Source organism: Bidens hawaiensis, unplaced genomic scaffold, assembly GCF_021521415.1.
Source record: "Bidens hawaiensis isolate Kalapana, Puna unplaced genomic scaffold, B.hawaiensis_p1.1 tig00012099_1, whole genome shotgun sequence".
Classification (NCBI taxonomy): domain Eukaryota; kingdom Viridiplantae; phylum Streptophyta; class Magnoliopsida; order Asterales; family Asteraceae; genus Bidens; species Bidens hawaiensis.
This window is the reverse complement of record NW_027491974.1, coordinates 11,511-27,703: the sequence shown is the minus strand read 5'-3', so window position 1 is coordinate 27,703 and position 16,193 is coordinate 11,511. Positions and strand designations below refer to the sequence as shown.

At 35.8% G+C, this 16,193-nt stretch overlaps 1 protein-coding gene across 1 annotated transcript; it reads left to right on the top strand.

The window, feature by feature from the left end:
- The first annotated feature begins 3,173 nt into the window (after positions 1-3,173).
- On the top strand, positions 3,174-15,828 carry LOC143540001 (calpain-type cysteine protease DEK1-like). The gene is made up of 29 exons (XM_077033167.1): positions 3,174-3,684; positions 4,844-5,001; positions 5,699-5,949; positions 6,042-6,224; positions 6,310-6,445; positions 6,511-6,641; positions 6,726-6,840; positions 6,950-7,877; positions 7,949-8,059; positions 8,156-8,214; positions 8,647-8,809; positions 8,895-9,168; positions 9,313-9,463; positions 9,566-9,677; positions 9,759-9,924; positions 9,997-10,067; positions 10,164-10,255; positions 10,340-10,502; positions 10,582-10,653; positions 10,778-11,155; positions 11,264-11,379; positions 11,504-11,801; positions 11,886-12,205; positions 12,374-12,725; positions 12,818-13,243; positions 13,773-13,901; positions 13,994-14,512; positions 14,833-15,069; positions 15,247-15,828. Exons 2-29 carry the CDS (start codon positions 4,877-4,879, stop codon positions 15,550-15,552), a joined length of 6,384 nt encoding a protein of 2,127 aa, XP_076889282.1. The 5' UTR covers positions 3,174-3,684; positions 4,844-4,876; the 3' UTR covers positions 15,553-15,828.
- Positions 15,829-16,193: the final 365 nt, after the last annotated feature.

Genomic DNA, 16,193 nt, shown 5'->3' with positions numbered 1-16,193 from the left:
AAGCTGCGCCGCTACCCCTTTCTAGATTACATAAAAAATAATAAAATAACTATTATGTAACTACAAGATTTCTAGATATTTTATAAAAAAAAATCATAAACCGAAAATTACAAAACATTAAACAACTGTTAAAATTTAAATTACAAAAGGTTAAACAACCATCAAATTACAAACATTAAACCATCAAATTGTTCATATATAATTGTTACATATGAAAACCAGCAGATTGTTTATCACTAGTTAGTCATTACGTTGATCCATTCTTCATTTTCTACATATTGACTCGACCCACCTTAAATGGTATAAAAAAACAATGATACATTTGTCTCAATATATGTATCAAATCGTATCTAACTTCTTTCTACATAACAAAATAATTTTGTCCGGTATATATGGTTCTTCAAGAGTCTTTAACAGAGAACAATAAGAATGGTCCCAATATTGGATATATGGTTCTTCAAGCTTCTTTAACATAAAGCAGTAAAAACGTTTCCAGTGTTGGATATATCGGGATAATTGTCGTGTTGTAGAGGGACGACTGCAGTTTTGTTAGACCTCGATCCGCTTGATCTGTAACACTAGCAACTACATGTGACCATGTGTTGCACATTTCTGGATAGGTAGCAACAAACGTGTCGTTTCAATAATGAAATGCATATTACAAATTAACTAGTATAAATACGTCCTTGTGCGTTGCTTCGGTGATATTAACATGGTTTAGTACGTTAAGAGAAGCGTATAAAGATTTAGCAGCTTCATTGACGTCGAAACATATAAATAAAAATAACATGCCACGGTTGTATATATATTCAGAAATAAAAAATTAAAATAAAAAAAGGTTACAGCGTTGTAAAAAACAAGCGTTAAGAAGTACGAAAGCGAACTAAAAAAGAACGTAAAAATATCATATTATTTGACTTACGTAGAAAGACCAAACTGCCATTTCACATAGCATTATTTAACAATGTTAATGAGGTGGATTGATTGAAAAGAAAATGAGGCAGATTTTAACTTTTGTAATTAAATAGCAAATTTAAACAAACCACATATTTGAAAGCTGCACTTTACTCTGAAAATATATATAAATAAAAAACTTATTTAGGCTTCATATGTGAAACTCGATCGGGTTTGGGATCAAGAACATAATGAGCTTTTTTTAGGCTCGGTGGAGGTGTGGATGGTGCGTAGAGCATGCTACGGTGGGTGAGGAACCGAGGATACTTGTGTTTCAAACACTTTGTTTACATTAACTGATATTTCATAATTGTCGTTCCTGGCCTGGATTTCAAATATGAATCGGGAGTTCTTTAAAGGCAATGATGGTGTTGCGATGTGTCGCAACCATGTCATTACAACTAACACCCACCAATGATGTCACAACCTCATCAAAGAAAACTCTTATCTGATGTGAAATTTTCATCAACAATCGTGACGGAATAGGTACCTAAAGACGTTAATGATGGCAAGTATGGGGAAGACATTATACACATGTAACGCCCCAAAGGATTGTCTGGAGACTCTTTGATGTAACAATCTATTTATGTTTTTTAATGGCGATGACCATCTAAAATGTTTACCCAGTGAAGGTTACAATCTATATATGTATGTGACCGTATGTGTTTATATTCCATATAATTTTCATCGTATTATACAAAAGTACATTATCAGTTTACTTGCTTTTTCATGAGAATTATCTTCTTGAAATACTCGGATATTAAGTTATTAACTTCCTGATTATGTCTTAAAAAGATGTTCCTTCGAGACCCTTGATGTAATTAATAGTGTATATATGTCATGTGTTAAGTTATTGTGTTCCATATAACCTTCGTTGCATTAAATATAAGTATACGTTTAATTTTCATTCCAAAAGAATGCATGAAATCTAGTATCACGTCTATGGATGTAGAATTTACGATTCGATTGTGTAAAATTTTCTATTGAAAAAATATGAATGCACTGCATCTCGGGCATACATGTCACTTTTATTTTCATTTCAAGGGACTTTTATGGTAATTGGTTTGTTTACAAGTTAAAATAATTATGTAATTACTCGAGTTAATTACATAATTACTCTATTGGTATATAATTACTATACTTGATTCTCAAAGTTAGCACGTTAATTTCATTTTTATGTTAACTTTCCTCTACTTTTCAAACTCAAGTACCAATGATTGGGCTAAATACGAGCCCAATACACTACTTTAGCCCAACAAGTTGTCATCCATATTCCAAACCCTAAATTCCAATTATAACCTCACAAACCAAACTTTCCACTTACCAACCATCAAGTTTGACTAACTTTCCAATGGGCCCCTAAACTTTTCAACTTATATAATATTTTAATAAACACTATTTCATTAACCTCCTAAAAACCGGGTTTTTTCCCAAGTAAATTAGCGTCTACACGACCATGGTTCCCCACGCGCAGATTCCCTGCACGCGCCACACGTACAGATAATATATCTTCTCAAGAATCACTTGTCTTCCATGATTGGCTATGCTCTTCACGAGCCACTTTGCCATAATATTTTTTTTTATTTTTAATTATTTTATTTTATAACATTTAGAATATAATCTTTTATAAATCATAAGTATACCATTACGACGTGCTTGTTTTTATCTATGTTTAGATGTGAGTTTTGTTTAAAATGAAGTTGTGTGTAATAATGTGAAAGTCGTTTAAGCATATAATTATATAGGTGCAAACGAGCTAAGCCGTTCGTGAAAAACCTCGATCGAGCTGAGCTCGATTCTAAAAATAAGCTCGAATGATAAACGAGTCAAAGTTTCATTTATCGAGCTCGAACCAGCTCACGAGCATAAACGAGTCTTAAATTATATAAATTTTATTTAATAAATACCTATCATAGTTATAAAGTTATGAGAAAAAGAAAATACATACTGTGTTATATATGTATAATATTAATATTAATTAATAGATATCGAACAAGCCGAACTCGATTATGAAAATCTAGTCATGACCCGAACTCAAGCTTTATAAATAGAGTTTGAAACAAGCAGCACTCAAACTCCGCGTAAGTTAAACGAGCAAGCTCGAGCCTAGTTGAGCTCAGACTCAGCTCGGTTCGTTTGCATCCCATAAACGAACAAGTCACCAAAAACCCTTTTTTAGTTTCTTTTTATTTCCTTTTTCACACGCTTTATTTACCGTTACAACTTAATTATTCTTTCTATGACAATGTCTTACATTTTAAATGCCGCGACTATACTTTTAAGTTTCTCTTACATTTACCATAGCGAGTATATAAAACCCGAAAAGTTTCACAATCCACACGTGGGTCCCGGTCCTCCACACCCGGCAAGTGCTCTCCACGCGCCACTAGTGCATAGATGATACAAACATACAACACACTTATCATTATTATTATTTTACAAAACCACTGTCCACTCTCTCAAAATCAATTTTTTCTTTTTTTCTTCTTGACTGTGTGTGAAACTGCGTGTAAATAATAATATTAACAAAAGGGTTTCAAAATCCACAAGAAAAATCACAACTTGATGTTGTTAAAGTCTTGCATCTCAACATTCTTGAAAAACCCTTCATTTTTTCAAGATTTTGATTATTAATATTAGTATTATTATCCAGCTGAAGTTTTTAATAAAGATAACCCTAGGTTCTTCTTGTGATGGTGTTGGCAGTTGAAATTAGTCAAGTGAAGTAAGGTATGTTGTTCAATTGAGTATATATTTGTATAAATTAGGTTAATTTTATTAGGGGTTTGTTGCAATTGGTTGTTTAATTATGCTGTAGTTTGTTGATATGCATCAATTAGGTTAATTATTAGGGTTTATGTTACAATTGGTTGTTTAATTGTGCTGAAATTTGTTTGCTTGTTAATATGCATCATTCTTGACAAAGCCCTAATTTTTTCAATATTTTGTTTCTTGATTATTATTTATTTTTATCACTATTATTATTATTATTTTCCAGCTGAACCCTAGCTTAAAAAAATAAAAAAACTCAATCTTGATGTTGTTGGCAGTTGAAATTAGTCAAGTGAAGTAAGGTATGTTGTTCAATTGAGTATATATTTGTATAAATTAGATTAATTCTTTTAGGGGTTTGTTGCAATTGGTTGTTTAATTATGCTGCAGTTTGTTTGTGTGTTAATATGCATCAATTAGGTTAATTTTTAGGGTTCATGTTACAATTGGTTGTTTAATTGTGCTGAAATTAGTTTGCTTGTTAATATGCATCACTCTTGAAAAAGCCCTAATTTTTTCAATATTTTGTTACTTGATTATTCTTTTAACTATTATTATTATTATTATTATTATTATTATTATTTTCCAGCTGAACCCTAGCTTATAAAATAAAAAAAACTCTATCTTGATGTTGTTGGCTGTTGAAATAAGTGAAGTGAAGTAAGGTATGTTGTTCAATTGAGTGTTTGTTTATAAATTAGGTTAATTTTTAGGGTTTTGTTGCAATTGGTTGCTTAACTGTGCTGCAATTTGTTTGTTTGTTAATCTGCATCCATTAGGTTAAAGTATTGTTTTCTTCATTCTTGAAAAAGCCCTATTTTTTTTTTCAATATTTTGTTTCTTTATTATTATTATTATTATCTAGATGAACCCTAGTTTTTTAAAAACTCAATCTTGATGTTGTTGGCAAGTGAAATCAGTTAGGTGAAGTAAGGCATGTTGTTCAATTCCGTATTTGTGTTCATAAATTAGGTTAATTATATAGAGTTTTTTTTTGCAATTGGTTGTTTAATTGTGCTGCAATTTGTTTGTTTGTTAGTATGCAACAATTAGGTTAAGTTTTCAGTTTTATGTTACAATTGGTTTGTTTAAATGTGCTGCGATTTGTTTGAATCAGTTGAAAGGTTGAGAGAAAAGGGGAAAAGAAGCCATGGCAGGGGATAATAAGGATTTAATATTGGCATGCACAATTTCGGGAGCCCTTTTCTCTTTGTTGGGTTCGGCTTCTTTCGTGATACTTTGGGCGGTTAATTGGCGGCCATGGCGGATTTACAGGTATTTCTTCGCTACATTTTGTGTAAACTTAACTGCTAACAGTTTTTATAGTTTTGTGTATGCAAGAACATAAAAGCTCGAAACTTATCGAGCTTTTTCGAGCCTGAGTTTCAAATAAAGCTCATTTAGTAATCGAGCTTGAGCTTAAGTCTTGTACGGGAAGCTCATTTAGCCATAACTAGCCTTGTTTATTTTTAAGTTTTTACCTCTTTTGGACTTCTATGTATTAATTTCACACTGCACAGCCGAGCTCGAGCCCAGCTTTGGCCCGTTTAAGGTACTGCACGAGCTCATGCCTAACCAAGCTCGGGATCGGCTCGTTTACACTTCTAGCTAGGCTTAATTACTCTGTTAAAAAGAAAAAAAAATGTAGAGGACTTGAGGATGTAGGTAATAGAAAGTTGGAAACTTTTGCAAGCATCAATAAAAGGGCTTAATCACATGTTTAACGGATGATATAAACACATAAAGACATCGAAAGCTTCATAATTCTTGCATTTTGAATCCTGCAAGACCGAAACATAGCAAACAACATCATTCTTAAATAGGCTTTTAAGTTGTTTGAAAACCGTAGAAGTTTGGAGGATTCTTTTACGTTACAAGGCTCAAATTTTGGCCCCTTTTAACATTTTGTTTCTAATGCATAAAGTTTGGTTTTTTGATATTCTTATATATTGTTTTATGCAATTATGATCAGTTGGATCTATGCAAGAAAATGGCCAAGTTTCTTACGAGGGCCTCAACTGGGAATAGTATGTGGTTTTCTGTCCCTGTTGGCATGGATATTCGTCATATCTCCAATTGTAGTTCTAATCACATGGGGAAGTTGGTTGATTATAATATTGGGACGAGATATTATCGGGTTAGCCGTTATAATGGCGGGAACGGCTCTGCTTTTAGCGTTCTATTCGATCATGCTTTGGTGGAGAACACAATGGCAGAGCTCAAGTAAGTTGTGCTTAAACTACTACTACTACTACTACTATTATTATTATTATTGTTATTATTTTCTACTTTTTTAAAACTATTTGTTGAAACAGGGGCGGTGGCTGTTCTGTTACTACTGGCGGTTACACTGTTGTGTGCATATGAACTATGTGCGGTTTATGTGACAGCTGGCTCAAAGGCCCCACAACGGTATTCACCTTCCGGATTCTTCTTTGGCGTGTCAGCAATTGCTTTAGCAATCAATATGCTGTTTATTTGCAGAATGGTGTTTAATGGTACGTTGTTATAAGTTGACTTTATTAAATATGAGTTTACTTTCTATGATTCTGTTTTAATCAAAATTTGGGTGTGAATATACAGGAAATGGTTTGGATGTTGATGAGTATGTTAGAAGTGCATATAAGTTTGCTTATTCTGACTGTATTGAAGTGGGGCCCGTTGCGTGTTTACCCGAACCGCCAGATCCAAATGATTTATATCCTAGACAGTCTAGAAGGTAAGTACCCCTTTCATTATATAAAATTTTTCATTTTTATAAATTATTAAATATTATTATTTCAGGGTGTCACACCTCGGGCTTCTTTACCTCGGATCACTTCTTGTACTTCTCGTGTATTCTATATTATACGGTTTAACCGCAAAAGAGTCCAATTGGCTCGGGGCAATCACATCGGCCGCCGTTATAATTCTTGGTATACTTTTAAACTTTAAACTTATTAATAAAAGTCTTTTATCTTGCTTTTATTTTTTTGACAGTGTTTAATTTAATTTCTTAGATTGGAATATGGGAGCGTGTTTATATGGTTTCCAACTGCTTCAAAGCCGCGTTATAGCTCTCTTTGTTGCGGGCGCATCTCGTGTTTTCTTGATTTGCTTTGGAGTTCATTACTGGTTTGTTTCTTTATCTTTCGATATAATAAAAGTATTAAACTTTATTCTTTGTTTTTAACGTCTTATTATACTTAAAATATAAAAAAGTTAACTTTTTGGATATTTATAGGTATCTCGGGCACTGTATAAGTTACGCGGTTGTGGGGTCCGTTTTACTCGGTGCAGCAGTAACCCGTCATTTATCTGTCACAAACCCTTTAGCTGCAAGACGAGACGCGTTACAAAGTACAGTTATCCGTTTACGCGAGGGTTTTAGAAGAAAAGAACAAAACAGTTCATCAAGCTCATCGGAAGGTTGCGGGTCTAGTGTGAAACGAACGAGCAGTGCGGAAATGGGTCACCTTGGTAACAGTGCACGTTGCACGGGTGACACGTGGGCCCACATGGAACCAGTCAACAGTGAGAAAAGTTTAGACAGTGGAAGACCGAGTTTAGGTTCATGTCGGTCGGTTATTCAAGAGGGTGTGGTTGAGCCGTCAACATTGATGGTCTGTTCTAGTAGCGGGCTCGAGAGTCAAGGGTGCGAGTCAAACGACTCGGCTAACCAAAATGTTCTTGATCTAAATTTAGCTCTTGCGTTTCAAGAAAAGTTTAACGACCCGAGAATCAAGTCTTTGTTAAAACGGAGGGGGCGCGCGGGAGATATTGAGTTGACTAATTTATTGCAAGATAAAGGGTTAGACCCGAATTTTGCGGTTATGTTGAAAGAAAACGGGTTGGATCCAACGATACTCGCGCTGTTGCAAAGGAGTAGTTTGGATGCGGATCGAGATCATCGGGATAATAACGAGATTATCATAACTGATTCTACCGACATTATTAATAACGATTTGCCTAATCAAATTTCGTTATCTGAAGAACTTAGGATTCGCGGGTTGGAAAAGTGGTTAAGAATATGTAGATTGGTTTTGCATCATATCGCGGGTACACCTGAACGGGCTTGGGTTCTTTTTAGTTTGGTGTTTATTGTTGAAACGGTTATTGTGGGCCGGTGTCGTCCAAGAACAGTTGAAGTCATTGGTGCAACACATCAGCAGGTATGTTTGAGATGCCAAATCTTTTATGGGTATTTTTGTCTTTTTTATTCTGATATGTGAAACGCGTGCAGTTTGAATTTGGGTGTGTGGTGCTGTTATTGTCACTCGTTATTTGTTCCATCATGGCGTTCTTGCGGGCCTTACAAGCGGAAGACATGGTCATGACTTCCAAACCTCGGAAGGTACATTAACATTATTACATTAGCATGTTAACTATAGTTATTTTACAAAATCCAGTTTTTTTTGTGCTAACATGAATTCTGCTTATGAATTTTCAGTACGGTTTTATAGCTTGGCTACTGAGCACTTGTGTTGGTCTTCTGCTATCTTTCTTGAGGTATACTTATTTATTTTCACCCCAAGATTCGACCTTTAAAACCGGTTGTGTTCGGGTCGGCCTATTTAGTTTAACGGGCCGTGTTCGGGTTGAGCCATTTAACCTTTTTGGTTAAACGGGTCGACCCACTGACCCGTTTATGACCCATTAAACCCATTTTTTTAACGACCCACAAACTCGATTAACACGCTTACAACTTGGGTTATCAGTTATCACTCGCCAACCAGTTTGACGCGTTTAGATAAATGAGTTAAACGGGTCGTGTTCGTGTTACACGATTTTAGGTGTGCACATTAAAGTTGATGTTTTTGACACGAATAATTAAACGGGTCGTGTTTGTGATTAACAATTCAACCCACCGATCCAACAGACCCGACACAGTTGACATTACTAAATGGTTGTCAATTTTAATGGTGCATGTTACTTGTGCAGCAAATCATCTGTTCTTCTTGGGTTGTCTTTGACCGTTCCATTCATGGTAGCCTGTCTTTCTGTTGCAATACCTATTTGGATACGAAACGGTTACCATTTTTGGGTATCACGAGATAATTATGGAAATCAAGTTGGAAATTATCGCTCGTTTTGGATAAAAGAGGTTTTTTTATCTTCTTTTAACTTTTTTATATTATTACAATAATTTTATAACATAAAAGTTGACAACTTGACATAACTGTTATCAGGGAGTTGTGCTTTCGATCTGCATATCATTATTTATCGCATCGGTATTAGCCCTTGGTGCAATAGTCTCTGCAAAACCTTTAGAGGATTTGGGCTACACGGGCTGGGCCGGTGGTCAAAACAGTATCAAATCACCATACGCATCCTCGGTTTACTTGGGCTGGGCCATGGCTTCTTTAATTGCTTTAATCGTTACGGGCCTGTTACCAATTGCATCATGGTTCGCCACGTACCGGTTTTCACTCTCCTCAGCTATATGTGTAGCCATATTTTCAGGTAATAACAACAATATTCTTATTATTATTATTATTATATTATTATTATTATTATTATTAATGTGTAATGACTACATTATAATACAAAACAAATGTATAATGCTTTACAGTATGTCTCACATACTATTATATATTTGTTTTACAGTTGTCTTGGTTGCGTTTTGTGGTGCATCGTATCTGGAGGTTGTGAATTCTAGAGACGATAACGTTCCCGAAAAAAGCGATTTTCTAGCTGCGTTACTTCCGTTAGTGAGCATCCCGGCTTTGCTATCGCTTTGTTCTGGCTTGCTTAAATGGTAATACTCTCTCATATTCATTACAAGATTATATAAATATTAATATTAATATTAATATTATATTCATAAATATATAATCTCGTCATGTAAAACAACTTGCAGGAAGGATGATAACTGGAGACTGACACGAGGTGCTTACGTGTTTATTATCATCGGTCTTCTTCTTCTTCTTAGTGCAATATCAGCTGTTATAGTCATAATAGAACCATGGACGGTAATTTCACAAGATTTACATATTTACCATTTTACCCTTTAGACCGTTTAGCATTATATTAATTTTTCTTAAATGTAACAGATAGGGGCATGGTTTCTTTTACTTCTCCTACTTATAGTTCTAGCTATCGGTATCATTCACTTCTGGGCTTCAAATAACTTTTACTTAACCCGAAGGCAAACGTTTTCAGTTTCGTTTCTTGCGTTTCTACTAGCCCTTGCTGCATTCTTTGTTGGATATCATCAAGGTATATAAAAATTAGTTTTTTTATATATAAAAAGTTCACAAAAACATGATTTAATATTAAATAAATTTGCAGGCAAATTTTTCTTTGGAACTTCTGTGGGTTACTTTTCGTTTTTATTTCTTCTTGCTGGCAGAGCCTTATCCGTAAGCTACATACTTGTTATATATACAGTTATTTTTAAAAAATTTAAACATAAAAAAAATATCTTAGTTTTTTGTTCATAATATAATCTTTCATAGGTGCTTCTTTCACCTCCCATTGTGGTATACTCTCCACGAGTGCTACCCGTATACGTCTACGACGCACACGCAGACTGCGGGAAAAACGTCAGGTTCGTCAGAATTTTTCAATACAGCCCATCAAGTATTCTTTTATTAAACAATTAGTCCCTGAACTTTTGTTTTCTCATCAACAGTGTAGCTTTCATTGTTCTTTACGGGATTGCATTGGCAATCGAAGGCTGGGGCGTTGTTGCAAGTTTAGTGATTTATCCTCCGTTTGCCGGTGCAGCCGTTTCAGCCATCACACTCGTTGTATCGTTTGGCTTTGCAGTCTCACGCCCTTGTTTGACCCTCGAGGTTTGACTTTTGACCAAATTTGTTATAATGCTATCCTTGTTTGACTTTTGTAACCGAAATTTCTACTCTAATTACACAGATGATGGAAGATGCGGTACACTTTCTCAGTAAGGACACCGTCGTTCAAGCAATTGCCCGATCTGCCACCAAAGTAAGTTATTATATCTAAAATTTTACGTACCGAATATAATTTTTTTTGGAGTTAAGTACCCTTTTTGTCCTTGACGTTTGGTCATTTTGGCTTTATTTAAATAATATTTTGATTTTTAATGCAGACAAGAAACGCTCTAGCGGGAACGTATTCAGCTCCCCAAAGATCTGCTAGCTCAGCTGCTCTTTTAGTCGGTGACCCTAACATTACACGTGACCGAGCTGGGAATTTCGTGCTCCCTAGAGCTGATGTCATGAAACTAAGAGACCGTTTGAAAAACGAAGAGTTAGCCGCGGGGTCGATTATTAGAAAAATAAAACACGGGATACTGTTTCGTCACGACTCGGCTAACGATGTCGGTTATAGACGAGAAATGTGTGCACACGCGAGAATATTAGCTTTAGAAGAAGCAATCGATACCGAGTGGGTGTACATGTGGGATAAGTTTGGTGGTTATTTACTTCTTTTGCTAGGTTTAACCGCTAAAGCTGAACGCGTACAGGTGAACATGAACACGAACACGAACATTATTCATAATATTTAATAATCACATTTTTGTCACACTTTTTTTAAGAAACTAATATTTTTTAATGTTAATATTTTGTGACAGGACGAGGTTCGTTTAAGACTTTTTCTTGATAGCATTGGTTTTTCGGATCTTAGTGCTAAGAAGATAAAGAAATGGATGCCGGAAGACCGTAGGCAGTTTGAAATAATACAAGAAAGGTAACCAGTAACCACCCAAATCGAGCTCGGTTTTCTAAAAAAATCTTAAAAATTCTTAATAACATAATTTATATAACATTCTTATTATTTATTTATTTATATATATTTTTTTAAATTTGTGTAGTTATATACGGGAAAAGGAGATGGAAGAAGAAATATTAATGCAGAGACGCGAAGAAGAAGGAAGAGGTAAAGAGAGACGTAAAGCTCTTTTAGAAAAGGAAGAAAGAAAATGGAAGGAAATTGAAGCTACTCTTATATCATCGATCCCAAATGCCGGAAGTCGGGAAGCTGCCGCCATGTCAGCAGCGGTTAGAGCAGTTGGCGGTGATTCGGTTCTCGATGACTCCTTTGCACGCGAACGTGTTTCAAGTATCGCACGAAGAATTCGCGCCACTCAGTTATCCCGTCGCGCCCTCCAGGTAATATAATATAATATAACATAACATAATATGATGGTAGTATTTGTCATATTTTTAAAATTATGATATTATTTTCGTTATTAGACGGGAATCTTGGGTGCGGTGTGTGTTCTCGATGATGAGCCAGTAACGAGTGGTAGATATTGTGGCCAGCTGGACCCGACTATTTGTCTTAGCCAAAAGGTTAGTTTTTCAATGGCGGTTATGATCCAGCCCGAGTCCGGGCCCGTTTGTCTGTTGGGTACTGAGTTTCAGAAACAAGTGTGTTGGGAGATTCTCGTTGCGGGTTCTGAGCAGGGTATTGAAGCGGGTCAAGTCGGGCTTAGGCTCATAACAAAAGGAGACGGTCAAAGTACCGTTTTGAAAGAGTGGAATATTGGTGCCGCCTGTATTGCTGATGGACGGTAAATTATACAAAAATTATTAAATTATTGTTATATTATTATTAATTATTGTTATTTAATTTTTTTTTATAAGACCATGTGTAGTGGTTTAACTAAAAAGTGAAAACGTGACTGCCACGTAGGCATGGGCCTCTCACTCACGTACGGTTACATTGTTATAACGTGCAGGTGGCATACGGTAACCGTTACCATTGACGCTGATTTAGGTGAGGCGACATGCTATTTAGATGGCGGTTTTGACGGATACCAAACGGGGTTACCGTTACGTGTGGGAAACGGCATATGGGAGCCTGGAACGGAAGTTTGGGTCGGGGTTAGACCACCGACTGACGTGGATGCGTTTGGGCGGTCTGATAGTGAAGGATCCGAATCCAAAATGCATATAATGGATCTTTTCGTATGGGGAAGGTGCTTATTAGAAGACGAAATTTCGGCTCTGTCCGCCACCATGGGGTCCACCGAGTACAATATGTTTGATCTCCTTGAAGATAATTGGCAGTGGACGGATTCGCCCCCTAGGGTTCGTGGTTTTGTCGCTTTTACTTTTCACTTACATATTTTACGTTATTTACCAATAATCGTGATTCATAATTTTTTTTTTTTTTGGTTTAGGTTGATGAATGGGACAGTGATCCTGCTGACGTGGATTTATACGACCGAGATGACGTGGACTGGGACGGGCAATATTCAAGCGGGAGAAAACGAAGATCGGAACGTGAAGGAATAGTGGTTGATATGGATTCTTTTGCAAGGCGGTTGAGGAAGCCTAGAATGGAAACTCGAGAGGAGATTATTCAACAAATGTTATCGGTTGAACTTGCGGTTAAAGAAAACCTTTTGGCTAAAGGAGAAGCTCATTTTACTGACCAAGAGTTCCCACCAAATGACCGCTCGTTGTTTTTGGACCCCGATAACCCTCCTTCTAAATTGCAAGTCGTATCTAAGTGGTCCAAACCGACTGAAATTGTAGCTGAAAACCAGTTCGGTTCTCCCCCATGCTTATTTTCGGGTGATGCAAATCCTTCTGATGTTTGTCAGGTATGAACAATAAGTTGTTTCATTACATTACTACTATTATATTATCATTGCTAATACTAATATTATTATAACTATTACATATATCTAATCGATAACTTTAAAAATTCATATACACCATAAAAACTAATAAAATAAAAATATCAATATCAGATTTATCCATTTCACTAAAAAGTAAAAACAAAGCTAGAAAATGACCATTTTACCCTTGATTTCTTTAGAACTTCAGTATATTATATTTAAACATTTTTAACCTTAAAAAATAGTATCTGCCCATCAACGATATTTTTCTAAAAGTATCATATTTGATCGTTTCATTTAATCATATTTACAGATTTTTAACACTTTTTTTATATATAAATTTTATTTTTATTTTATAGCATGCATACCCAAAAGGACATATATTACCATTTCAAAATCAAATGTTTTATGCATATATAAACTTGTATAATGTGATTTGTGACTTCTTTAATAAAAAAAACTATTTTGCGTCGAATTTAAAATAAATAGTTTATTCGATATTCTTGAACAGGGCCGGTTGGGTGATTGTTGGTTTTTGAGCGCGGTTGCGGTTCTAACCGAGGTTTCCCGAATATCAGAGGTTATAATCACACCCGAATACAACGAAGAAGGAATCTACACAGTCCGTTTTTGCATTCAGGTACATATTTCGTGTTCTATTGATTAAAATAATATATAACAAAGTTTATATAAATTAATAAATTGTATAACATTGAATCTTTTATCTTAAAGGGAGAATGGGTCTCGGTTGTCGTCGATGACTGGATCCCGTGCGAATCCCCGGGAAAACCGGCATTTGCCACGAGTAAAAAGGCGAACGAGCTTTGGGTTTCATTACTAGAAAAAGCGTATGCTAAACTTCACGGGTCTTATGAGGCGTTAGAAGGCGGTCTAGTCCAAGACGCGCTTGTTGACTTAACGGGTGGTGCGGGTGAAGAGATTGACATGAGAAGTGCGCAGGCGCAGATCGATCTCGCTAGTGGGCGATTATGGTCTCAGTTATTAAGGTTTAAACAAGAAGGGTTTTTGTTAGGTGCCGGAAGCCCGTCGGGTTCGGATGTTCATATTTCTTCAAGTGGGATTGTTCAGGGGCATGCGTACTCGTTGCTACAAGTGAGGGAAGTTGACGGACATAAGCTTGTGCAGATTAGAAACCCGTGGGCTAATGAAGTGGAGTGGAACGGGCCGTGGTCGGACTCGTCGCCTGAATGGACGGATAGGATGAAACACAAACTTAAGCATGTCCCTCGGGTATGTTTTTTTTTGTTCGTGTTCGTAAAATTTAATGCGCTTAAAACAAACTTAAACTAATGATTAATGAAATAAACGAACATTAATGAATGAATGTTAACGTACGTAAATGAACGAACGCGACTGTTAGTTAACTAAACAAGTAAACAAACAAAAAAATATGGTCATGTTCGCTCGTCTATTAAATAAATGAACATAAACGAACTTCCTGTTGAACAGTTCCCTAAACGTTCGGTTCATTAACAAGCATATACATTTCTTAACGATCCCTATTTTTACAAAATATTATTTACGTATTAAACGACCCCTTTTTCCAACAGGCACAAGACGGTATATTCTGGATGTCATGGCAAGACTTCCAGATCCATTTCCGATCAATATACGTGTGTCGGGTCTACCCACCCGAGATGAAATACTCGGTCCACGGTCAATGGCGCGGTTACAGCGCTGGTGGCTGCCAGGATTACGACACGTGGCACCAAAACCCTCAGTTCAGAATCCGAGCCACCGGTTCAGACGCATCATGTCCCATACACGTGTTCATAACCTTAACTCAAGTAAGCATTTTTTTTAAATATAAAAATATTATTATTATTATTATTGTATTATTATTTTATTTTTATTATTTTATTATTTTTATTATTGTTGTATTATAATTTTATATTTTTATTATATTTTATTAGTTTATTATTATTATTATTATGAGGTAAATAAGTAATTTTGTTATTTTTTAGGGGGTGAGTTTCTCGAGAACGACAGCTGGATTCCGAAACTACCAATCTAGTCACGATTCGATGATGTTCTACATAGGAATGAGAATAATCAAGACACGTGGACGTCGCGCTGCTTACAATATTTATTTGCACGAATCGGTTGGTGGGACCGATTACGTAAATTCCCGGGAAATATCGTGTGAGATGGTTTTGGAGCCCGACCCGAAAGGCTACACAATAGTACCGACAACAATACACCCGGGAGAAGAAGCGCCTTTTGTTCTTTCGGTATTCACAAAAGCATCCATCACCCTTGAAGCGTTATAATATAGACCGTGTTGGACTGGTTGGACTGGGTCGATGGGTTAGAACGTATTGCGCTGGTCGGGTTTTTGTGGGTTCGAGTGGTTCGGGTGTAAGAATGTAATGATGTAAATGAATAGGAAAAAAAAGATAGGAAATTTGAGTTAGAATAGTTGTGCACTAGGTGCAGTTTTGATTCATGTAAAGGTTGACCTTTTAAGGGTTTTTTTTAATTGAAATTATTGAAATATAATCTAATTTTACTGTATTTTTTTTTTAAAAAAAAATTGGTCTTGGTGTCTACCTTTTTATCATTCGTGTTAATGACGAGACTGCGTAATATAGGGTGTGTAGAGTCTGCTTATAAGCACCGTATATTACGCAGCATTTTGATCAATATGCTTAATTGAACCGTTGACTAGGTTTTGGAAAACGACAACCAAACTAAATGCAAATGCGTTCGTTGGGTTAGCTGGATCGGTCAAAATGGTTTTGTTGGTTTGTTTGAGGTTTTGGAAAACGACAACCAAACTAAATGCAAATGCGTTCGTTGGGTTACTTGGATCGGTCAACATGGTTTTGTTGGTTCGTTTAAACAAACGTTTGAATGAGTTCTCTTAAATGTTTTTATTTTAAAATTGTAGGTTAAACGAGTGATTTGAAAT